The sequence below is a fragment of the Cryptomeria japonica genome, chromosome 10 (genome assembly GCF_030272615.1).
Source record: "Cryptomeria japonica chromosome 10, Sugi_1.0, whole genome shotgun sequence".
Taxonomy (NCBI): Eukaryota; Viridiplantae; Streptophyta; class Pinopsida; order Cupressales; family Cupressaceae; genus Cryptomeria; species Cryptomeria japonica.
The window spans coordinates 296,094,376-296,113,658 of NC_081414.1; the positions used below are offsets into that span (position 1 = coordinate 296,094,376).

General features: G+C 31.7%; 2 protein-coding genes across 2 annotated transcripts; both read left to right on the plus strand.

Moving 5' to 3' along the window:
* Nucleotides 1-7,487: 7,487 nt before the first annotated feature.
* LOC131858919 (protein TAPETUM DETERMINANT 1-like) lies at nucleotides 7,488-8,143 on the plus strand. Its single transcript, XM_059212405.1, has 3 exons — nucleotides 7,488-7,542; nucleotides 7,645-7,731; nucleotides 7,809-8,143. Exons 1-3 carry the CDS (start codon nucleotides 7,488-7,490, stop codon nucleotides 8,141-8,143), a joined length of 477 nt encoding a protein of 158 aa, XP_059068388.1.
* Nucleotides 8,144-14,499: 6,356 nt separating this feature from the next.
* On the plus strand, nucleotides 14,500-15,226 carry LOC131858920 (uncharacterized). The gene is made up of 2 exons (XM_059212406.1): nucleotides 14,500-14,709; nucleotides 14,792-15,226. The coding sequence occupies exons 1-2, from the start codon at nucleotides 14,695-14,697 to the stop codon at nucleotides 15,224-15,226; spliced, it is 450 nt and encodes a 149-aa protein (XP_059068389.1). The 5' UTR covers nucleotides 14,500-14,694.
* Nucleotides 15,227-19,283: the final 4,057 nt, after the last annotated feature.

Here is a 19,283-nt window from a genome sequence, read left to right on the forward strand (position 1 = left end):
AGATAGGGAGAGGAAGAGGGAGAGATGGATAGATATAAAGAAGGAGAAAATGAGAGATGGGAAGATGGATAGATAGGAAGGTAAACATAGATGAAGTGATATATATAAAGAGGTATGGAGGGATATATAGGGAGTGTAGGAGAAATGAAGAGTATAATATGGAGTTATGATAATGAGATATAGCTAGAGTGTGAGAGGGGGAGATGGGAAGATAGAGGTTGAGGAGGCAAAAATGAGATATACGAGAGAGAGAGAGAGAGAGAGAGAGAGAGAGAGAGAGAGAGAGAGATAAATACAATAGCTTGCCCTCCCCTTTCCACCGCATCGAGAAAACATGCTCGACAAAGAAGACGGTATCCGGAAAATGGTTTTAACCGGTATAGTGAGTTTTTACCAGGATAAAAATCCCATACTAAGAGGCTATTAGATCAATAAGAATAAGGATAATAATGGTTAGATTTTGACCAAGGATAAATGGAGAGTGAGTGCTCCATCAGAGGGAAGTGACCTTACAAAGCATTAGAAGTCTACTACTAAAAAGAACAATAACAATCATATGCCAATATCAAAAAGTTTAAGATTAAGGCCAATCGTCAAGGACAGTGAATACACCATTTAGACCCAGCACATTACACAGAGCTATGACCACCGAAATCAACACACAATGTTAGTCGCATTCGCCGTATCGCGTGGTTAAAGAAGGTGTTGGCCACGTAGGTCGTGAAACTACAAAGGCGCATAACACGCAATGTTAGTCTCATTCGTCGTATCACACGACTAAAGAAGGTGTTGGCTACGCAGCCCATGAAACTGCAAAGGAGCATAACACGCAATGTTATTTGCATTCGCCGTATTGTGTGGCTAAAGAAGCCAAGAAGGACGCATCTATTCTGGCTCCAAAATGACAGTACAGATTGACTAACACGCGTGTTAGTCGTGCATTTTAAATCATCGATTTTGCAATAAATGGTCGTGATTGACTAACATGTCGCTATCACGTTGTACGAAAGGTTCGTTTTGGAGCGAGAATAGTCGTGGCCAAGAAGGTGTTGGCCACATAGGCTGCGAAACTACGAAGGCACATAACACACAATGTTAGTCACATTTTCTTTCATGGACATCCTTACCCTATTTGAGTAAAGTTATTCCTCTACACTATAACATAACTAATATCTGATAGATCCAAGGTGTAAAACAAATGTGTTATTTGTTTTATTGGTTGACATGTAATTTTATGTTAAACAAAAAATGATGTTTAGTTACATCTGTTGTACATAAAAGTGATGATTTGATTAACTTGTATTTGCAGAACAAAGATTGGTGTTGACTGGTCAAGATGAGCTTATGCAACAAATCATAGACATAAGTAGTAGTTATAGGCCTAAATTTTTTAGCTTACTCTTTTTCTACAGATAAGTGATTAGTCATGAAGGTTTTGGGGGAAATAATGGCATTGCTTTATCTGGCAAAGCCTCAAGAAGCACACAAAACTAGTGATCATCACAGTAAAGACAATAATCAAATCACTATCATGGAGGGTAAATGCTTTGGTATTTCAAACATGTCTCATTCATAGTCAAAAAGAATTCAGGAAGTCAGAATCCCATCACATAGTAGATAGAATAGTAGCTAAAAGCAAAGTATACCATGTGATATTGTGGCAGTCAAATAGAGTAGACACAATACATATATTATCATGTTTGCATCTACTAAAGCCATGGGATGGCAGCCTTCAAAAAGATCTTGAAGACGCAAATTGTAGTCCAAAAGTATCCAATTTGGTCCCTAAAGATAGAGATATAAAAATACAGTCAATGAGTGTAACAGGGATAATTTAAAGAGAAGATTAATTATGTGAGCATATATATCATCAACAAAGTAAACATAAAGAGTAGTGATAGCACTGTATGTCTTTTGAATATATATTTGGTCACAAAGAACAACATGAGCAAGGAAGCTTTACCAGAAGGGTATTAAATGACCATCTATAGTGACTAAGCCATGTAATAAGGCTAAATGAGAACTGTGTTGAGAGGAAAAATAAGGCATAAACGAAAGCCAACATATCTTGTTGGAGAGTCAAAGGGTTGTTGAAACACAATGAAATCTGAGAAAATAACCAGTCATAGGAAATGTCTACAAACAAGAAATGAGCCCTTAAAAAATATTGTTACAAGCCTTCAATACGTAGAGAGTCAAAATAAAATACTATGACCGTGTTGAATCAACGATGACAAAAGATGGTCAAAGTACAACCTACACATGAAGGCACTATCTTTAACATTACAGGGGCTTAGATTTCAAACTTTGATAGGAACATGAGAAGGTCGTTGCATTGCTATGTCATTTCTGAAAGGTCAGAGAAGAGAGTCAGGTTGTCTTTCTTTAGCTTCTCGTTCTCATCAAGGAAGCTTGAATTGTTGTTGTGAGAGGAGGGAGACGGGACAGGGGATGAAATAGAAGAAAAAATGAAAATTTTTGCGCTAGTACAAGGAAGCACAAAACCAAAAACCAACCAATTTATGCGCTTATCCCTCCATGGAGCCCTTGTTACTTTGGGGAGGCTAATAGGCTTGAAGAAAAGGAGAATGGATGGAGTAGAGTCACCAAAAGATCCAAGAAATTTGGTTCCAAGGCTGCTATCTCAGTCGATGCTGGTGGTAATCCAAAGGGTAGGAAAACAAATGCCCATAAAGCCAAGTCAAAGGCTTTAAGGGACTTGGAAAATGGGTCTCAGATGCCCATGAAAAAATTTATTTCTCAGGGAGGCGAGCACCTCCATTCACCAAGTAATCAATGATAGTTCTCAGTTGGAATATTAGAGGGCTTAACAACCCTGAGAAGCATCACTTATTGAAAAAGAAGCTCTTGACATTGTTTTGATTCAAGAAACCAAAGTCGAAGAAATCAAATTCAAGGAGATGATGGCTAGATTGTGGAGGAATGGGGATGGTGTTTCTCATAGTGATTTGGGCTCTGCTGGGGAGAATTTCTATTCTCTAGAATAGATTGAGCATTCGTCGTTCTATGGTGGAGGCCAAGAATTTTGTCTCTTTGTTCGTTGCTTGGAGTCAAGAAGTGGGTGTAGCTTCTTGATTTCTAATATCTATGGACTTAACAAAGAGGCTGACCAGGTCTTGGTCTGGGACTACCTTCGTTCCTTTAAGCTTTCCTTCCCTTGGGACAATTAGATTATGGGAGGTGATTTCAATGTTATTCTTGCTCCTAAGGACAATCTTGGTGGTAAGTTATAGGGGTCTAATGGTTCAATCAACTTTAGTTAGTATTGTGACGACCTTGCCTTGGCTGATATCAGGCCTAAAACTGGGTGGTTCACTTGGAGTAACAAGTGGTTGAATGAGGACTTCATTCAATGTAGACTGGATCGTTTCTTAACTTAATTCTGACTGGTTACTAGAACTGGGTAGTTTTAGTTCCAAAGTTTTGCAATTTGGGGGGTCTGATCATAAACCAATTTTTCTTTCCTTAAGTCATCCAAACAAGCCTCATGGTATCCCCTTCAAGATGGAGATTTTTTGGTATTATCATCCTAATTTCAGCAAGCTAGTGGAGAAATGGCGGAATGTGGTTTTTAAGGGCTGCAAAAGGTTTATGGTCGAAAAGAAACTACAGGCGGTTAAGGAGGAGGGTAGAATTTGTTCATTTAGTGTGGAAAAAATTGTATAAAATTATAATTATAAAGAATACATAATAGTTTATTTTTTATTTTTTAATTTAAATAATGGAAAGTAAATCTTTATTATATAGTTAATTGATTTTATTATCTATATTTTAAAAAATAAAAAAATTTATAAAGAAAAATCACTTTATTTACAATATTATAAACTAGCAATCACACCTTAGTGTGCAATGGGTACACCGAGGATATCTTTGATATTATATTTAAGTTAGTTTTGGACCTTGAACAATATATGCAATTAACAAGTAATGTTCCTTTTTTTGTACAAATTAGTTTTAGAAAGTAAAAAATTGTATAACTTTTGTTACAAGCTTGATTGTTTAACATTGATTATTGAATATTTGTAGATTTAGTAATTAATATATTTTTAAAGGAACTATTTGTTGAATTGTTTGTCAGTTGAAAAAGTCTAGATTTAATGTATACATTATAAAGATACAAAAACAAGTGATTTATTGAACAAACCTTGAGATCTTTTCACTTGTAGTAATAATAGAATAGTATTACGAATAAGTGTTCAATTATGGATTTTGTAGAATTTGTACCTGTAGAGTATGGAAAAGAGATAATTTGAATTTGAATATTGTAGAACTTTTGTTACTTGCTTGTTTGTTTAACATTAATTATCAAATATTTTTAGATTTAATAATTGAAACAAAAGGAAGTGTTTGTTGAATAGTTTGCAAGTTTAAAAAGTATGGTTTTAATGTATACATTTTAAAGTTACAGAAACAAGTGCTTGAGTGAACAAACCTGGAGATCTTTTAACTTGTGTTTGTAGAACTAGTATTTGATAATTCTAGCAATCACTTCTCCTCTTGTTTTCGACGAGCAACATATGGGTTGGTTTGCATGTGTGAATATCTTTCGAATGTGAAGGTGGCATGTATGCAGAGGCTTGCGAGTTCACGAACTCTTGAGATAGTTGTGAATGTCAATCCTTGATGATCAATGTTGTTGATGTTGATTGTTGCTCGTTGGAGTGTGAGCCCCTATGATTTATGTATAGTTGTTCTTCTTCTGGATTTGACCATGTTGATCCCCTAAGTTTCTCTGCTAAGGATAATGCTACTGGCATTGCTAAAGATAACAACATACGTTTATTATGTGAACACACCATTTCATTCGTTGAAAATAGAATTATGGAGGATGAGCAATGAGATTTCTCTTCAGTTGTGAGTGAGTAGCTTGATCGTGACATTAGAGGTTGCCAATTTGCAATTGTAGGCTCCACATTTCATAAATTTGAGAGAAGGATAGGTAAACTAATTTGTGCTGGATCGTCTCCAATTTGATGAAATATTTTGTTCAAAGTTATAACTGTTGTGAAAGAACACCACAATATTCTCCCATAAGAAGTTGAAGCATACATAGGGATATCTTTGACTGGTGGTAGCTGCCCTAAGTCATCAAATAACATGATTGACCATCCTCCAAATGGGATATGATTTTGGCTTGGGAATGCTTCATGCAATTTGCTGTCAATTTACTGTAGTAGCTTTGGGCCAATGAAACTCATTTCATCTATTAGAATGTATCGAATGAAGTACATGCTCTCTTGGAGTGTTGCTAGCGTTTGTCCTTGTAAGGGGGTCATTTCTTTTATTGGTATTCTCAAGGTAGAATGAATTGTTGGTGCTTGTATGTTGAATGTTGCGATACCTGTTGGTGCAAGAAGTAGTAGTGGTGATTGGCCAATTGGTGTTGTGATCATCAATGCAATCTTGATGCTTTCCATTTCTAGTTGTTCCTTGAACAATTATCTTAAGTGGCGGCTGCAAACTACTGGCTTGTAGGTGTGAAACAACTATATCATATGCTTTTTTTTGCTCAATAGACAGGTGAAGTTGGGTGTTTTGATTGAGATCATAGGGAGCTTGAAATGTTGACCAATTTGAGTCTATGAAAGTAGTAGCTATTATTTCTTCTTGCAGATTTACATGATCCTCTCCCCAATCATGGTTGAGGTCAATTCCACATCAACCAAGCATGTCAATTTCATCAATATGCATAGGGAGGCCTGAATATAGACTTGATAAGATTTTCCATTCATCAGGTATATCTTCTTGCATGCGGTCCTCCTAAATAGGCGGACTTCCAGTATTAGTTTCTTCATCTGGTTGCAGAGGTGTGCGTCGCACATGCCATAGTTGGTAGTAGCAAGAGAAAGTTGCCCATTTTTCCATGCTTTAAAGGTCCTCTTTTGAGTGACTTGAATAAGTGAGAATTTTTCTAAATGTGTAGGTCATGCCATATAAGCATCTATATAACTTGGGGATGTGGTTGTGGATGTGGGTGAGCTTGAAAGACGTTGAAAGTTTTTTCGGTTTATATTTAAAGAAACAAATGTCCTGCTACATATGGAGAGTAGTACTTTTAACAGAAGGTGGCAAGTCTCTTGAGCACTAATGTCTCACAAAATTATAATATTATTTTAAAAATGGATACTTGCTTACAAGAAAAATCTTTCTCAATCCCAACTGGCCAATGAGGAAAAAAAGAATGTAATTTGTTAATTCAATATCCATCAAGTAGTAAAACTTTTATTTATTTATTTATTTTTTGTAATTTGTTAATTCAATACCCATCAAGTAGTAAAACTTTTATTTATTTATTTATTTTTTGGTAAAATAATCTCACAAAATTATAATATTATTTTAAAAATGGATACTCTGCTTTGCTTACAAATTTTTTTTTTCTTAATCCTAACTCAATGAGGAAAAAAGACTATGCTTTTCTTACAAATAAAATCTTTCTAAATCCGAACTGGCCAATGAGGAAAAAAGAATGTTGAGTGATGAGGTAAATATGATTAATTTAAATTTGTGAATTCAATATCGATGGTCATGACAAGTTCAATCGTCTTAGAAGATGTAAACCATAGATCTTCAGAGTTAACTCAATTACTTCAAATAGGGTATGCCTTTGGCATAATAAAATAAAATAAAACAATTTAAAAATAGATTTTTTTAAAAAAAATTTAAAGAAAATTGTGGTTCTCGAATTTGTTTCTATAATACCAAAATTTTAATACCAAACATAATACTAATAATTGAAAGTAGTAATAATGGAGGCTATTATGGCAGAAGGAAAGATTGTGACATTCTTTAGAACAAAAAGATTAGTCTTCCTTTGATGTTATTAATAAACTGTCAAAAATTATAATAGGTACTATATTATATGATATTATAATTAATGTGATATATATAATTTTAGACTTTTTATTATAAAAATATAAATTCATAATATTTTAATATAAATTTTTAGAATATTTTCTATTTTCATAGAAACTTAATTGAATTTTGTAAATATATTTAATAAGATTGTCTTAAAAATGAATTCAAAAATTTGTTTTCTCATTTATTATTAGTAATTTAGTAATTATTAACATATTATCATTGAAAATGTAGTATAAATGATTGTATAATATTTATTATAAATATATATTAATTTAGAATTTTTTAAAATAGAATATAATTGTTAACAAGATTTTTAATATGAATTTAGAAACTTATGTAATAAATTTAAGATTTTTGCATATATTACTAATTTATTATTTGTTTTTTAATTTTTTAATTTTTTTAATTTATGTAAGATACCATATATGCTATGAATAATAAAAAAAAAAGATTTTCAGTTTTTTGAAATTTTTTTTTTTTTTTTTTCCCAACTTTTTATACAAAGATTTTCATTTCTTTCTAAGAAACAGGTGCAGGCATTTTTACACAGAATTTCTATACCAGTTCAAGGCAAGGTGTTATGTAGTTGCAAAACGTTTGTAGCAACAATGAGGATGTATCACTTGATCAGTGCCTTCTTTGTCCTCTTCATATGTGTTTCAGGTATCCATTTTATAAATCAATTTGCAGTTTCAAGTTCATATTAACATTGTTAGAGAACAATTGTATATCTAGGAACGCATATTAACTCTGGAATATATGCAGGGTTGTTAGCAATGGAAGATTCACGATCGAATCTGACGAATGACAGTGTGAATTCAAGCTATAAAAACTCTCGGCTGCTGGGTGTGGGTAAGTTGAATCTTTGGAACGCCTTATTAACAATTTCATTTTTAGGAATTTGATGAGTATGATTTATATATTTGCAGATCATATTCCAGAGAGAATAGGGCAAGGTTGTGCAAAAGAAGACATAGTAGTGAATCAGAGCCCAGAATCCACCATGCCAAATGGAATTCCATCATACAGTGTACAAATCGAGAATTTGTGCAGCACAGGCTGCTCGATAGCACAAATACACCTCACCTGCGGATGGTTCAGCTCTGCAGTAGAGATAAATCCAAAATTATTCAAGCGTTTGAAGTACAACTACTGTCTTGTCAACAATGGGAATCCAATAATTGCAGGAGGCTCTGTATCCTTCGTTTATGCACAAAATTTTAAATATCCCATGACAGTCTCTTCTGTGAAATGTCTCCCATGACTTGCAAGCTTTTACTATGATAATGCTACTGCTCCTGACTGCTTATTTACTGCCTTATAGAATAGAAATATTTAAGGTTTCTGCAATGGAGATTTAAAAATATCTGTTCTATCTTCTTTTATCATAAGTTTTATGTTTTAGTTTCTGCAATGGAGATTAGATTAGATGAGATGATAAGCCTTTGCTTTGCTTTTTGGTTTCATGCAATATAAATTATAATTAGCATGTTGATCTGTTTGTTCAAAAAACAGTTCATGCTTTGTTTTCTTTGTAGATTGTTTTTAAGATATTATCATTATTTATGTGCTTCTCTAAATAACATAATGTTAATAAATATCTTAACTAGGTTGTTCAATGACTAGAAATATCATGAAATCAATTAAGATATATATTATTTAGTTATTTTATATCAAATACAAATGTGTCATTTTGATTTTTCTCAAATGATTTTCATTTAATTACTATTGATTATTATAACGACTTTAATAAATGTCTTTAAATAGTATCACATAGCATAAAATAAATCCATTGTTTAGATAAATTATCTCCATGCATTAACCAAGAATGTATGAGTCTAAAAATATAGATGTTGAGAAAGAAGATGGATTTTTTAACAATGAATCTAAGGTAGCAGATGTTATAGATGATCATATATATGATGGAACATCTTAGAAGTAGGCCCCCCTTTGATCCAAGGTGGAACAACTAAGATATGAAGAGGATTGTGGACTTAAGGGTTCTAAGTTGAGTTACATAAAAGTAGATAAGAAAGATTATAGCCAAGATCACAAATCTCTTAAGTAAAATAGGAGGTAAGATTATAGAATTTCCTTCTAGAAGTCACATAGTCTAAAATAAAATTGGGAATATTTGATTTGAACCCTCAAAGAAATCCTTTAACATTTCTCATGTATTTTTTTTGTTATACTAGACTATCTATGGACTTACAAGAAAATTATTTATACAAATAACTATATTTTAGTTAATTATATTCTAAACCTCTTATTTGAGAGGATTTAGAATGAGAAGTAAAATAGAACATTAGAGATCTTATTTGAATAAAATGATTAGGAACTTTACGAGTGTAAAATTAGTAGACCCTAGTAGAAACAAAAATATATTTTAAACCTTCTCCTATTGAAATTTTAAGAGTGAAAGATAAAAAAAATGCATAATGCTACTTTTGAGATCCATATTGCTGCAAATTTATTGAAATAAAAACAATATTCTTTGGTTTTAGAGGAGTAATGAAAAAATACATAATATTTAGTTGATCTCGCTTTTGAAATGGGCTGTCAGGATAAGTTGAAGATAGGATTATAGATGTAGAAAAGAGTGATCCTATACTCATTGAAAAATTAAGAATTATTGGTAGACATTATTCATCTTAACAATGAATCTAGATTTGGAGGGTAGTGACCGAATTGAAGGGTTTTTTTCTCTCATACAATTAAGATTAGATCGTTCTCTTATAACATCTAACTATCTTTCTTTTAATTTTTTTCTCTTTATGCACTTTAACTATAATAGGTGAATATTACTCTCCTTTTATTATGTATACTAAGAAGATGGGTAAAAAGAAAATATTTTCAATTTATATTTGACAAAATGTGCACCTAAAGTCTTAAATTGTATAAAGAAGATATAGATTGGTGGTGCAAAAGTATTGATGGATAAAATATGTTTAAAGTTACTAGAAATGTAAATACTATCCACTAATATACAAGATGGAAAAATAACATATTCAAAAATATATTACAAATAAAATTTAGAATTAAATTTAAAAATATATGATGAATGGTAAATTTAAAGGTTTAAGTATACTTCAATATCTATTGTTTTAAGGAAGAGATTTATTGTGTGATATTCATCAGTTCAAACATTCAAGTTATTATTTGTAAACATTTGTAGGACAGTGGGTCCTCTCGGGGTTGTAGCCCTCTCTTGTAACTGAGAAATGAGCTCTAGGAAGTGTGCTTGAATGCATGTGCATTCCCCTTTATAATATTAATATACTCTTGATCATAGTATTTTAATATTGTGGATCTCAATCCCATCATGGTTTTTCCCTTTCTGGGTTTCCACGTAAAAAATTTGGTGTTATGGATTTGTGCTTGTTTGCATTGAGTTTTTGTACTTTACTTTTATTCATTTGCATCGAGTGGTTTAAGAATTAGTTCAAGAAAGTGAAAAATTACAGAACACTGATTCACCCCCCCTCTTAGTGTTTATTGATTCTAACAATTGGTATTAGAGCCTAGTTCCTCAGAGGAAGCCTAGTAACTTAAGGAAGATTCAGGATAGTGAATCAATGGAGTTCAGTTTACACAAGCAAACCACTGTAGCACTTGAAGATCTAGATACAACAAGAACATAACCAAATTGCTTGAGAATAAATATGAGTGATGTTGAAGACTTCATTGAGTCATTGAAGGAAAAGGTGAACACATCCAGAGAAAAGAGAAAGGAGCTTATGGAAAAACTCAAGGAGAAAGAAGACCAAAGTATTGATAACCAAGACCTAAAGGACAAGACAGATGAATGTGAAAAACTTGCTAGAGATAATGCAGTCTTGAAGAATGAAATACACCATGCCAAATGGAATTCCATCATACAGTGTACAAATCGGAATTTGTGCAACATAGGTTGCTCGATAGCACAAGTACACCTCACCTATGCATGGTTCACCTCTGCAATAGAGATAAATACAAAATTATTCAAGCATTTGAAGTACAACTATAGCGTTTGAAGTACAACTACTGTCTTGTGAACAATGGGAATACAATAATTGCAGGAAGCTATGTATCCTTCGTTTATGCACAAAAATTTACATATCCCATGACAGTCTCTTCTATGAAATGTCTCCCATGGATTGCAAGCTTTTACTATGATACTCGTCAACCTTCAATATTAACTTAAAGTATAGAGACTAGATATATTGATATATTTAACATTTTTGCAATGGAGATTTATAATTATTTTCTCCATCTTCTTTTATCATAAGTTTTTTTGTTTTAGTTTCTACAATGAAGATTAGATTAGATTAGATGATAAGCCTTTGATTTAGTTTTTTTTTTTCATGCAATATAAAGTATAATTAGCATGTTGATCTGTTTGTTCAAAAAATAGTTCATGAGTTGTTTTTTTTAAGATTGTTTTAAAGTGTTTTTTATTTTATTTTCCTAATTATCTTCTTTTATGAAATTGATTTTAAAAATAGTCCATGCATTGCTTTCTTTGTATATTGTCTTCTAAGTTTTTTTTTAATCATCTTGCTTCTAAAAACAAGAAATGCCTTGTTTTCTTTGTAGATTATTTTTTAAGTATTTTTTTAAACATCAAGAAAAAATCATCAAATTTTGATTAAATATTTGAAATTATTTTTTACTTTCTTATATTTGAAAGAAATCATACTTCTCTTTTTAAAATTTATTTTCAATAGATAGTTTTTTCTTGGTTCTTATGCTCGGGAGATTTTTTTTTCTTGGTTCTTATGCATTTTGGGGTTGCGATATTTTTGTCTGATTACAATTAAATATAAGTTTTTAAAAATAAGTTGCTTTTATATCTAAATTATTATGATAATTATGTCTAATTGCTACTCACATAATGCATTGAAGAGTGTTTGTGAAAAATAAGTTTCTTTTATATCTATTATTATGATAATTATGTCGAAAGGCTACTCATATAATGCATTGAAGAATGTTTGTAACTAAAAAAACTATACATGATTCAAACTGAGGTCTGTTGCATTTTTTATAGAATAAATTAAAAGAAACTAATTTTTTTTCTATAAAACAAGATCTCATTATAATAAAATAAATCAATCACAAAAAAGTTGTAGCAACCAATCACACCATGCTTACAAATCCTAACAAATTTTTTAAATCACTTTCAGTTACCTTGGTTTGTCATAGTAGTACACATAATTTATCTATATTTCATTCTAAGGAAATGAGGAGAATGAAATAGAAAATAATAGAGATTGATAGCACCAATACAAAAAAGTCCATATCAAGGCCACAACTTCAAAATGTTTTAGTTAAGTCAAATGACTTGAATGATGCTAAGTCTTAAGACTTTGTCATGAGCCCACTTCTTTCTACTAAATCAGTGCAACAAACAGGTTCAATAGCTAAAACTAATAGGCTCTCATTCTCATTGGATACAATGTGCTGACATCACAACTTTTGAAGAAACTGTCTAAAAGTATCATGCTAATTTTCATAATATTGTTGTATTTAGTAAATTCTTCAAAGAGTTGTTTCATGATGAACACTTACAGCAAGGAAAATACAAGAAATGTAATGCAACATTGTTTATAGTATTGCGTAATAATAAATTCTTCACTTGTTAGTAAACAATTGAATTTTTTTTTCCAATATCATTTGTTTTGCCTAATTTTTAATTTTGTTAATGATTTATATTGTGATGAATAATTTGATCAAAGTCCGACTATTTTTTTACTATCTATTCAAAATTATCCCAATAAAATTAAATTAAATAATATCTATAGTTTTAAGTAATAAACAATTATCTATGAATCAATACATAATTCAAATTTTGTTTGAAAATCTACTATTTTCTATAATGTCTAAATTATTTAATACATACACCTAACAAGTTAAGTATTAGTTTTCTCTATATACAATCAATACTTTTTTACTCAAAGTCAATTCTTATTAATTAATACATTTCAAAAATTTAAATATTTTTCCTCACATATAAGTTGAAGGACCTTGAAATATGAGATGAGTAATTCTCTCATATTCTCAATAATAGGGGCTGCTTGAGTGTTAAGAAGAGAATCTCGATTAAGAAAGTCCTAAAATTCTAGGTCAAGTTCTCTAGAGAATAGACTTGCTTAAAGCGGGGGCCTGATATCACATCATGATATATAAGAGGAGGAGATTCAATGGGAGAGTTTGATACAAAATTTAAAAATATAGGAACATTATTGGGAAAATTAGGATTGTTTTAAAATATTGGTCCTAGTCTAAGAGGACTATGAGTACGCCTAGTTTTAGAGATATTTAAGTTCCACAAAATCCTTATAATTACGTTCCTAGAAGTGGTAGACTATGTTGTGAATCTCATGAGATACTCACACAATACACTATCCAAAAAACACAAGGAAAAAGAGAAGAAAAATTTACAAAAAGTTTCTACTAATAGATCTATCTGATTTTGCACAAATTTTTACCCTTGGAAGTGTTCACATTGGGTTCAACAAAATGAAGAGTGTGACAATTTAACTACAATAAAAGTATATCTATCCTCTAAGGGCTCAACTTCCTACAATGGACTTAGATAAACCAAAGGTAATCTCAACCTTCGAGTTTATCTTATTAATTATGAAGTTAAAGTTTACTTTAGGAAGTGTTATACATCTTTGTTTATGTTATGAATGCATAATATAAATAAATTGTGGGGACTTCAAAAATAGAAAGTGTAGTTAACATAGACATTCCAAATAGTTTAGCTATCTCTTTATCCATAATGTTTATCCAATGCAAAATGTTGGCAATCTCATATAGGTAGAAAATAGACTATCATGAGAAAATGATAGTACAATCTTACATAGATTCTAAGGAAAGTAATTTGTAGAATGAGATGCAATAACAAATAATGATAGTATTATTAATTTAAAATAAATGGAATAATGAAAAATAAAAGGAGGAGATATTGCCCAAGATGGCTAGAAAGTTGGAAGAGCTTCCATGGGACAGTCACCCCTGAAGAATTGGACACATAAGTGCAAGGAGAAATTTTGGGGTGGTTGTATAGGGCCATTCCAATAGTCAAACCCCTGTTTTAGTGTTTCTGCCTCCATGAATAATCAAGATAAAGAGACAAAAGAGATATAAAGATACAAATGAAATGACTATATACTATCAAATTAAAGATAATGCAATATGTTCAAAGAGAGTTTCAAAGACACTTTTACCAATCTTTTGGTAAAGGAAGAAAAACTATCTAAAAGACAAATTTGCCGCACAGGAAAGGAAAAGAAATCTCCAAAGCTTCAATCAATGGCATCAATGTGATAAATAAAGATTTAGTATGCTACCATGTAAGAGAAAAGAGAAAGAGTGTTGTAGAGTTTTCTAAAAATTAGAGAGATTGTGAGTTGTTGTTGACGATATCACTTTTTAGAGCTAAAATGAGAGTTTAAACTTTGATGTAGGAGGTTGAAATCCATTTTTGATGTTTGTGCAGATTGAAGAGCCATTATATTACCAAAACATGGGGTGTGTAACATTCCAATGGTCAATGCAGTTGTACATTCTTCTAGGATGTAGGTGCATCATATAGACATCTACATGTGGTGCATTCATTTGTGAGAAATCAAACAATTTAGGCTTCAGGTCATAACTTCTGTCCGAATCGTATCATCTTTTTCACTCGTTCATAATATTTTAGCCTCAGGAGCCTTCCAAGGTGCACCATACAAGAAACCCCAAAAGAGTTGCATTTAGGGTTATTACAAGAAATCCTAAAGGACAACGCGGCGAGGAAGAGATTTAGGCAACTCAGAAAACATCGGCCCTATGGATTCCATGGAGGTAAAATAAATATGAACATTTCTTTTTAAATTTGGTGGGCACACATGAAAGTATTAACACTATTTTTGGGTGAGATTTGCAGGCAAAATCTGATGGACAACTTGAGGAAACAGACCCTGTGATGGCCGGCATTTGCATTTCATGGACGGCTTTTTGCGTATGTCTTGGATTCCGTAGCATAATCACCACCATCAAAGCTAATGGCCTTTTTTTCAATCTATTTGTAGTGGGTGCTATTGTTGCATCTTTTATTGTGGCATTAGTACTTGTGATTACTAGGACTCGGGGAGCGGATCGTACCTTTTTCCGTTTCTTTTTCAATTCAGCGATATTTTGCTTGTCGGCTTTACTTGCAGTTTTTTACACTGTGCAGCCATCATCGTATATTATCAGTTTGAAATATGGTCTCGCTGACTTGGAGGCCTGTAGAGTACTCAGAATTTGTCAAGACTCTATGAAAACAGCTTTTTCTGTGAACAGGATGAAAAACATTTTAACCCATTCTGTTTTACAGTAGATAATGGATTCCCTTTTTCAGTAGATATATAGGGCAAGGCAGAAATGGCACTAATGGGTTTTGGTTAGTTTTTATCATGTCAATGTGCTTAGTATCAGGACGAGGCAATATCGCTTTATGTTTATAATACATATACTTAGCTTTTCCTGTTTTTATGGGATAGACTTTGTTACTTGTAATCAGATATTTGAGTGACAGTAAAATCAATTTGATATTTCAATATAGACAAGTGAATGAGCTTTATTTTAAAACAAATTTGTACAAGTAGATAAATGTATTTTAGCTCTCTGAATCTGTACTTCATTACTCTTCGTGGTATATTTGTATATTAACCAATGTATTGGTGTATTTTAAAAACTGGATAGCCATTGCCTTCCTTGTAATAGAAAAATAATTCAACTTATTTATGATGTAATTAATGTCATGTATTTCTGTTGATTAGTTTTTGTACTAATACTTTAACTGAGATGATTGATAGTTGAATTGGTTTAAGCAGACTAACATTTCTCATAAAAAATTCTTCCTTTTACATTAGTACTGGTTACTATTAAGCATGACGTGGAAGAGAGATTATTTAGAATTTCTCTTTGTAAAGTAATGTCTCACGTTGCACTTGTTTATCTTCCATTTTATTATTTTTAAGAGTTAATTTTGTTTGTTGTTTTAACTCTAAGAATAGTTTAGGTTTTTTTTAGCTCCCTTTTTTAATTTAAAGATAAAATTTATCACATTTTCTTGTTTTATACAAGACTAATATAAACATGTACATTCACATGTTCTATATTCTTTTTTTTCATTTATCTACTATACACATTATGGTCCCTAATCATGTCATCCACACATTTTCTAGACTATTTGTATGATTATATGCTTATGTGAGAATATAATTTAGGTTGAACACATCATGAGCTTTTCTTATTAGCATAAGTCATCACCTCATACTATCTATGACCCATGACATAATCTTAGTGTGCTAGCATATGACCATAATATTTTAATAACTTATTCAAATAAAGTCACCAGTTTGAAGATTTAAGAATGAAAGGTTTGAATTTGAATTGAAATTAATAGGAAATATTGCTTGATCAAGAGTCTATATTTAAAGGCAAAAACAAAGCATATGGACATATTGAGTTATTTATAGTTATAGAGGAAATTGACAATGCTAAATTGAAGTTAATTTGCATTATTTTGGGCCCATCATTATGTGCTTGACATGCCCACTTAACTTAATTTCAAATTCTATGGAAGATTTATTTAAAGTTCTTTATACATATGAGATTTTGAAGATTTATTTTAAAGTTCTTTATTGTTTATTTATAAGATTCAAAAGTTGTCACACTTAGTAGTAATATACAAAGTCACTTAGTTGTGACTTTGTATATTACTACTAATGCCGCAATATTATTATTATTATTATTATTATTATTATTATTATGTTTGATTAGATTGACCCCAGACCTTCCCCATTTTTATGGAAGGCCAAGAGTCACAACTTAGGATTCATTTTAGATGTCCCTATTGGGAGTTGAACTTGGGTCTCCACAGGAGTCACAACTTAGGATTCATTTTAGATGTCCCTATTGGGAGTTGAACTTGGGTCTTCACAATGAGAACCCAGTGTTTTAACCAGTTAAGCTCAACCCCTTGGACAATATTATACATTATATTATTCTATTTATAGAGTATAAAATTATTGGTTATTGCCAACAAGGACCATTACTATAGCATAATTTTGATCTAATTAGTTTTGATTGATATGCCAAAGAGAAATCAAAATTTTAAAACCTTTGTATGGTAATAACCATTGGTAATGAAAGTATGTTGATATTTTCTCTATCATAGATATTTATAGACAACCTATGACATATACTTGTAAATTTTGTTTTTAGTTCTACGTATACAGTTAGTTTAAGTTTCACTAAGCTTCCTCTCTTAATTTAAACATAAAATTTATATCACACATTTTGGTATTTTGTATTGTCTTATAAAACACAAATTAAAACACTATCATTCACATGTTTCAAAATATTATTTTTCTTTATAAAAATATACACATTATGGTCACTAATCATGTTTAGGTGAGAATATAATTTTGGTTGAACACATCATGTGATATTTTTTATTAGCATAAGCCATCACATGGTATTAACCATGTCAGAACTCAAATGTATTAGCATATAAATGTTGGCAAGATACATTGTACCAGTTGAGTTAAGTGCTTAAGGAAAGTTTTTGGGTTGTCATTGATGGCAACTCTGATCAGAAATCACATTCAGTATAGCAGAATTGTTCTACCAAAAGTTTGGTATCTATTTTTCTTAAGTCTAGAAGGTGTAATACAGAGAATGGGTACATTGAGCAAAACTCAATTTTGGTTGCATAGTTTTGGTTGCAATGGAAGATATAGTTGATTGGATGTTTGAGATAGTTTAATTTGCAATTCTTAGTCTTTGGTGTTGATTCTTGTGCCAAATTGAAGATCTGGTATTTGGTATTGTAGGAAGATAGAGTTATTTTAGTTATTTTGATGAAGTGTGTTATGCAAAATCTTCAGAATGATTTCGGTGATTGGTTTTGAGTTTGAGGTGGTCGAGCCGACATGTGTGAAGCATATTAACAATTTTTTAAAGTTTGTATATGGATTTGTGATCGGATTGAGCTGACTTATTATTTTTGATAAAGATAAATGGGTTTTACATGGACCCGAAACCAAAAGTTTTACAAAATTCGGCCATCAGCCAAACAAACAAAAACCAACAACAAAATAGGGGAGCACCCCAGAACAAACACGAAATCAAAAGAGACACAGACAACAAAACAAAAGCACTCAAATAAGAGAGTGCACTAGCTCCTTGTTCTTCTAGATGGTAATCTTTTTTATTTCCTCTAATTCTTCCATAATGAATCTGGAGGTGCCCTTATTTCTGCTCCTGCTTCTAGTCTTGGAACTAGGGCTTGTCGTTTTGTTGCCGCCAGCATCAATGTCTTCCCCTCCAAGATCTTTCTCAGGATCACTGTGAATGGATCAGTACTCCGCAACCATGACATTGATCTTTTTGAACCCCTCCATACTATTATTCATGGCCTCCTTGCTTATGTCGATTAGGTTCTTGAGGTTTTTCTTTATCTCTGCCATAGACTGTTCCACCTTTTCAATTCTTTGTTCATGGTTGCATTTCATAACCTTGACATCTTGGGAGAGGTTCTGGGTCATAATCATGAGCTTCTTAGATTTTGTAGGCTCTGGTGAAGCTATGAAGATATCTATTATCTCCTTAACCCCCACTTTGAGGATATCAATTTCTTTCTCTACCCACTTTCAGTATCTCTCCTGGCTTCTGATCGCTACCATCATGAGGTTCATCAGAGTACCATTCCTCTATAACCCACTATCCGCTTATTTATGTCACAACCCTCTTTTATCACTTTTTGATTTAAATACAATTCTATTATATTTTTGGTTAAGCTATTTAAATGATTGAATAAATACCAAAGAATAAAATGAACACACACAAACACACACTTGGAGAATATAATTCAAAAGGCATTATTTTTATTTATTTATTTTCCAGTCCCAATTATGGCACATGTTCTAGGAGGAAATGGAAGCTTCTAGAGGAATCTCCACCACCTTGCATGTAACTCCCCCACTAAGTTTTTAATCAATTTGCATGAGTCCAATATTGGAAAAGAATCTCTTTTTTAATTAAATTCTCTAGATAGTGGAATGGAGGGATTTTTCTTATAAAATTGTAAGCAAGTTTCAAAGAAGGGAGTCGATTATGTTTTGAAGGAAATTTCCCAAGTTTTAGTAGTAGGATCTTCTTTGGTAGTCTCATTTTTGATGCAGGATTTTTAAGTGGTTGTTTGAAGGATCTCTCTCAAGTTGCAAGGAAGGATCAAAGGATAGCTAGAGGATTCAACATCAAGCTTCAATAAACCGGGTTCTCTCCTTTTGTCATATGAGGAATTTGTATTTATCAAAAAAATATATATAGTTTCTAGATTCTTTAGTTGAATATAGTTTTCTGAAAGAACCATTTTTTTTAATTGC

Bases quoted from the DNA above. Each gene is read 5' to 3' on its own strand.
- LOC131858919 (XM_059212405.1), top strand. From the start codon at position 7,488: ATGAGGATGTATCACTTGATCAGTGCCTTCTTTGTCCTCTTCATATGT. The intron at 7,543-7,644 runs GTATCCATTTTA...GAATATATGCAG, and splicing joins CCTCTTCATATGTGTTTCAG to GGTTGTTAGCAATGGAAGAT. The intron at 7,732-7,808 runs GTAAGTTGAATC...ATATATTTGCAG, and splicing joins CTCTCGGCTGCTGGGTGTGG to ATCATATTCCAGAGAGAATA.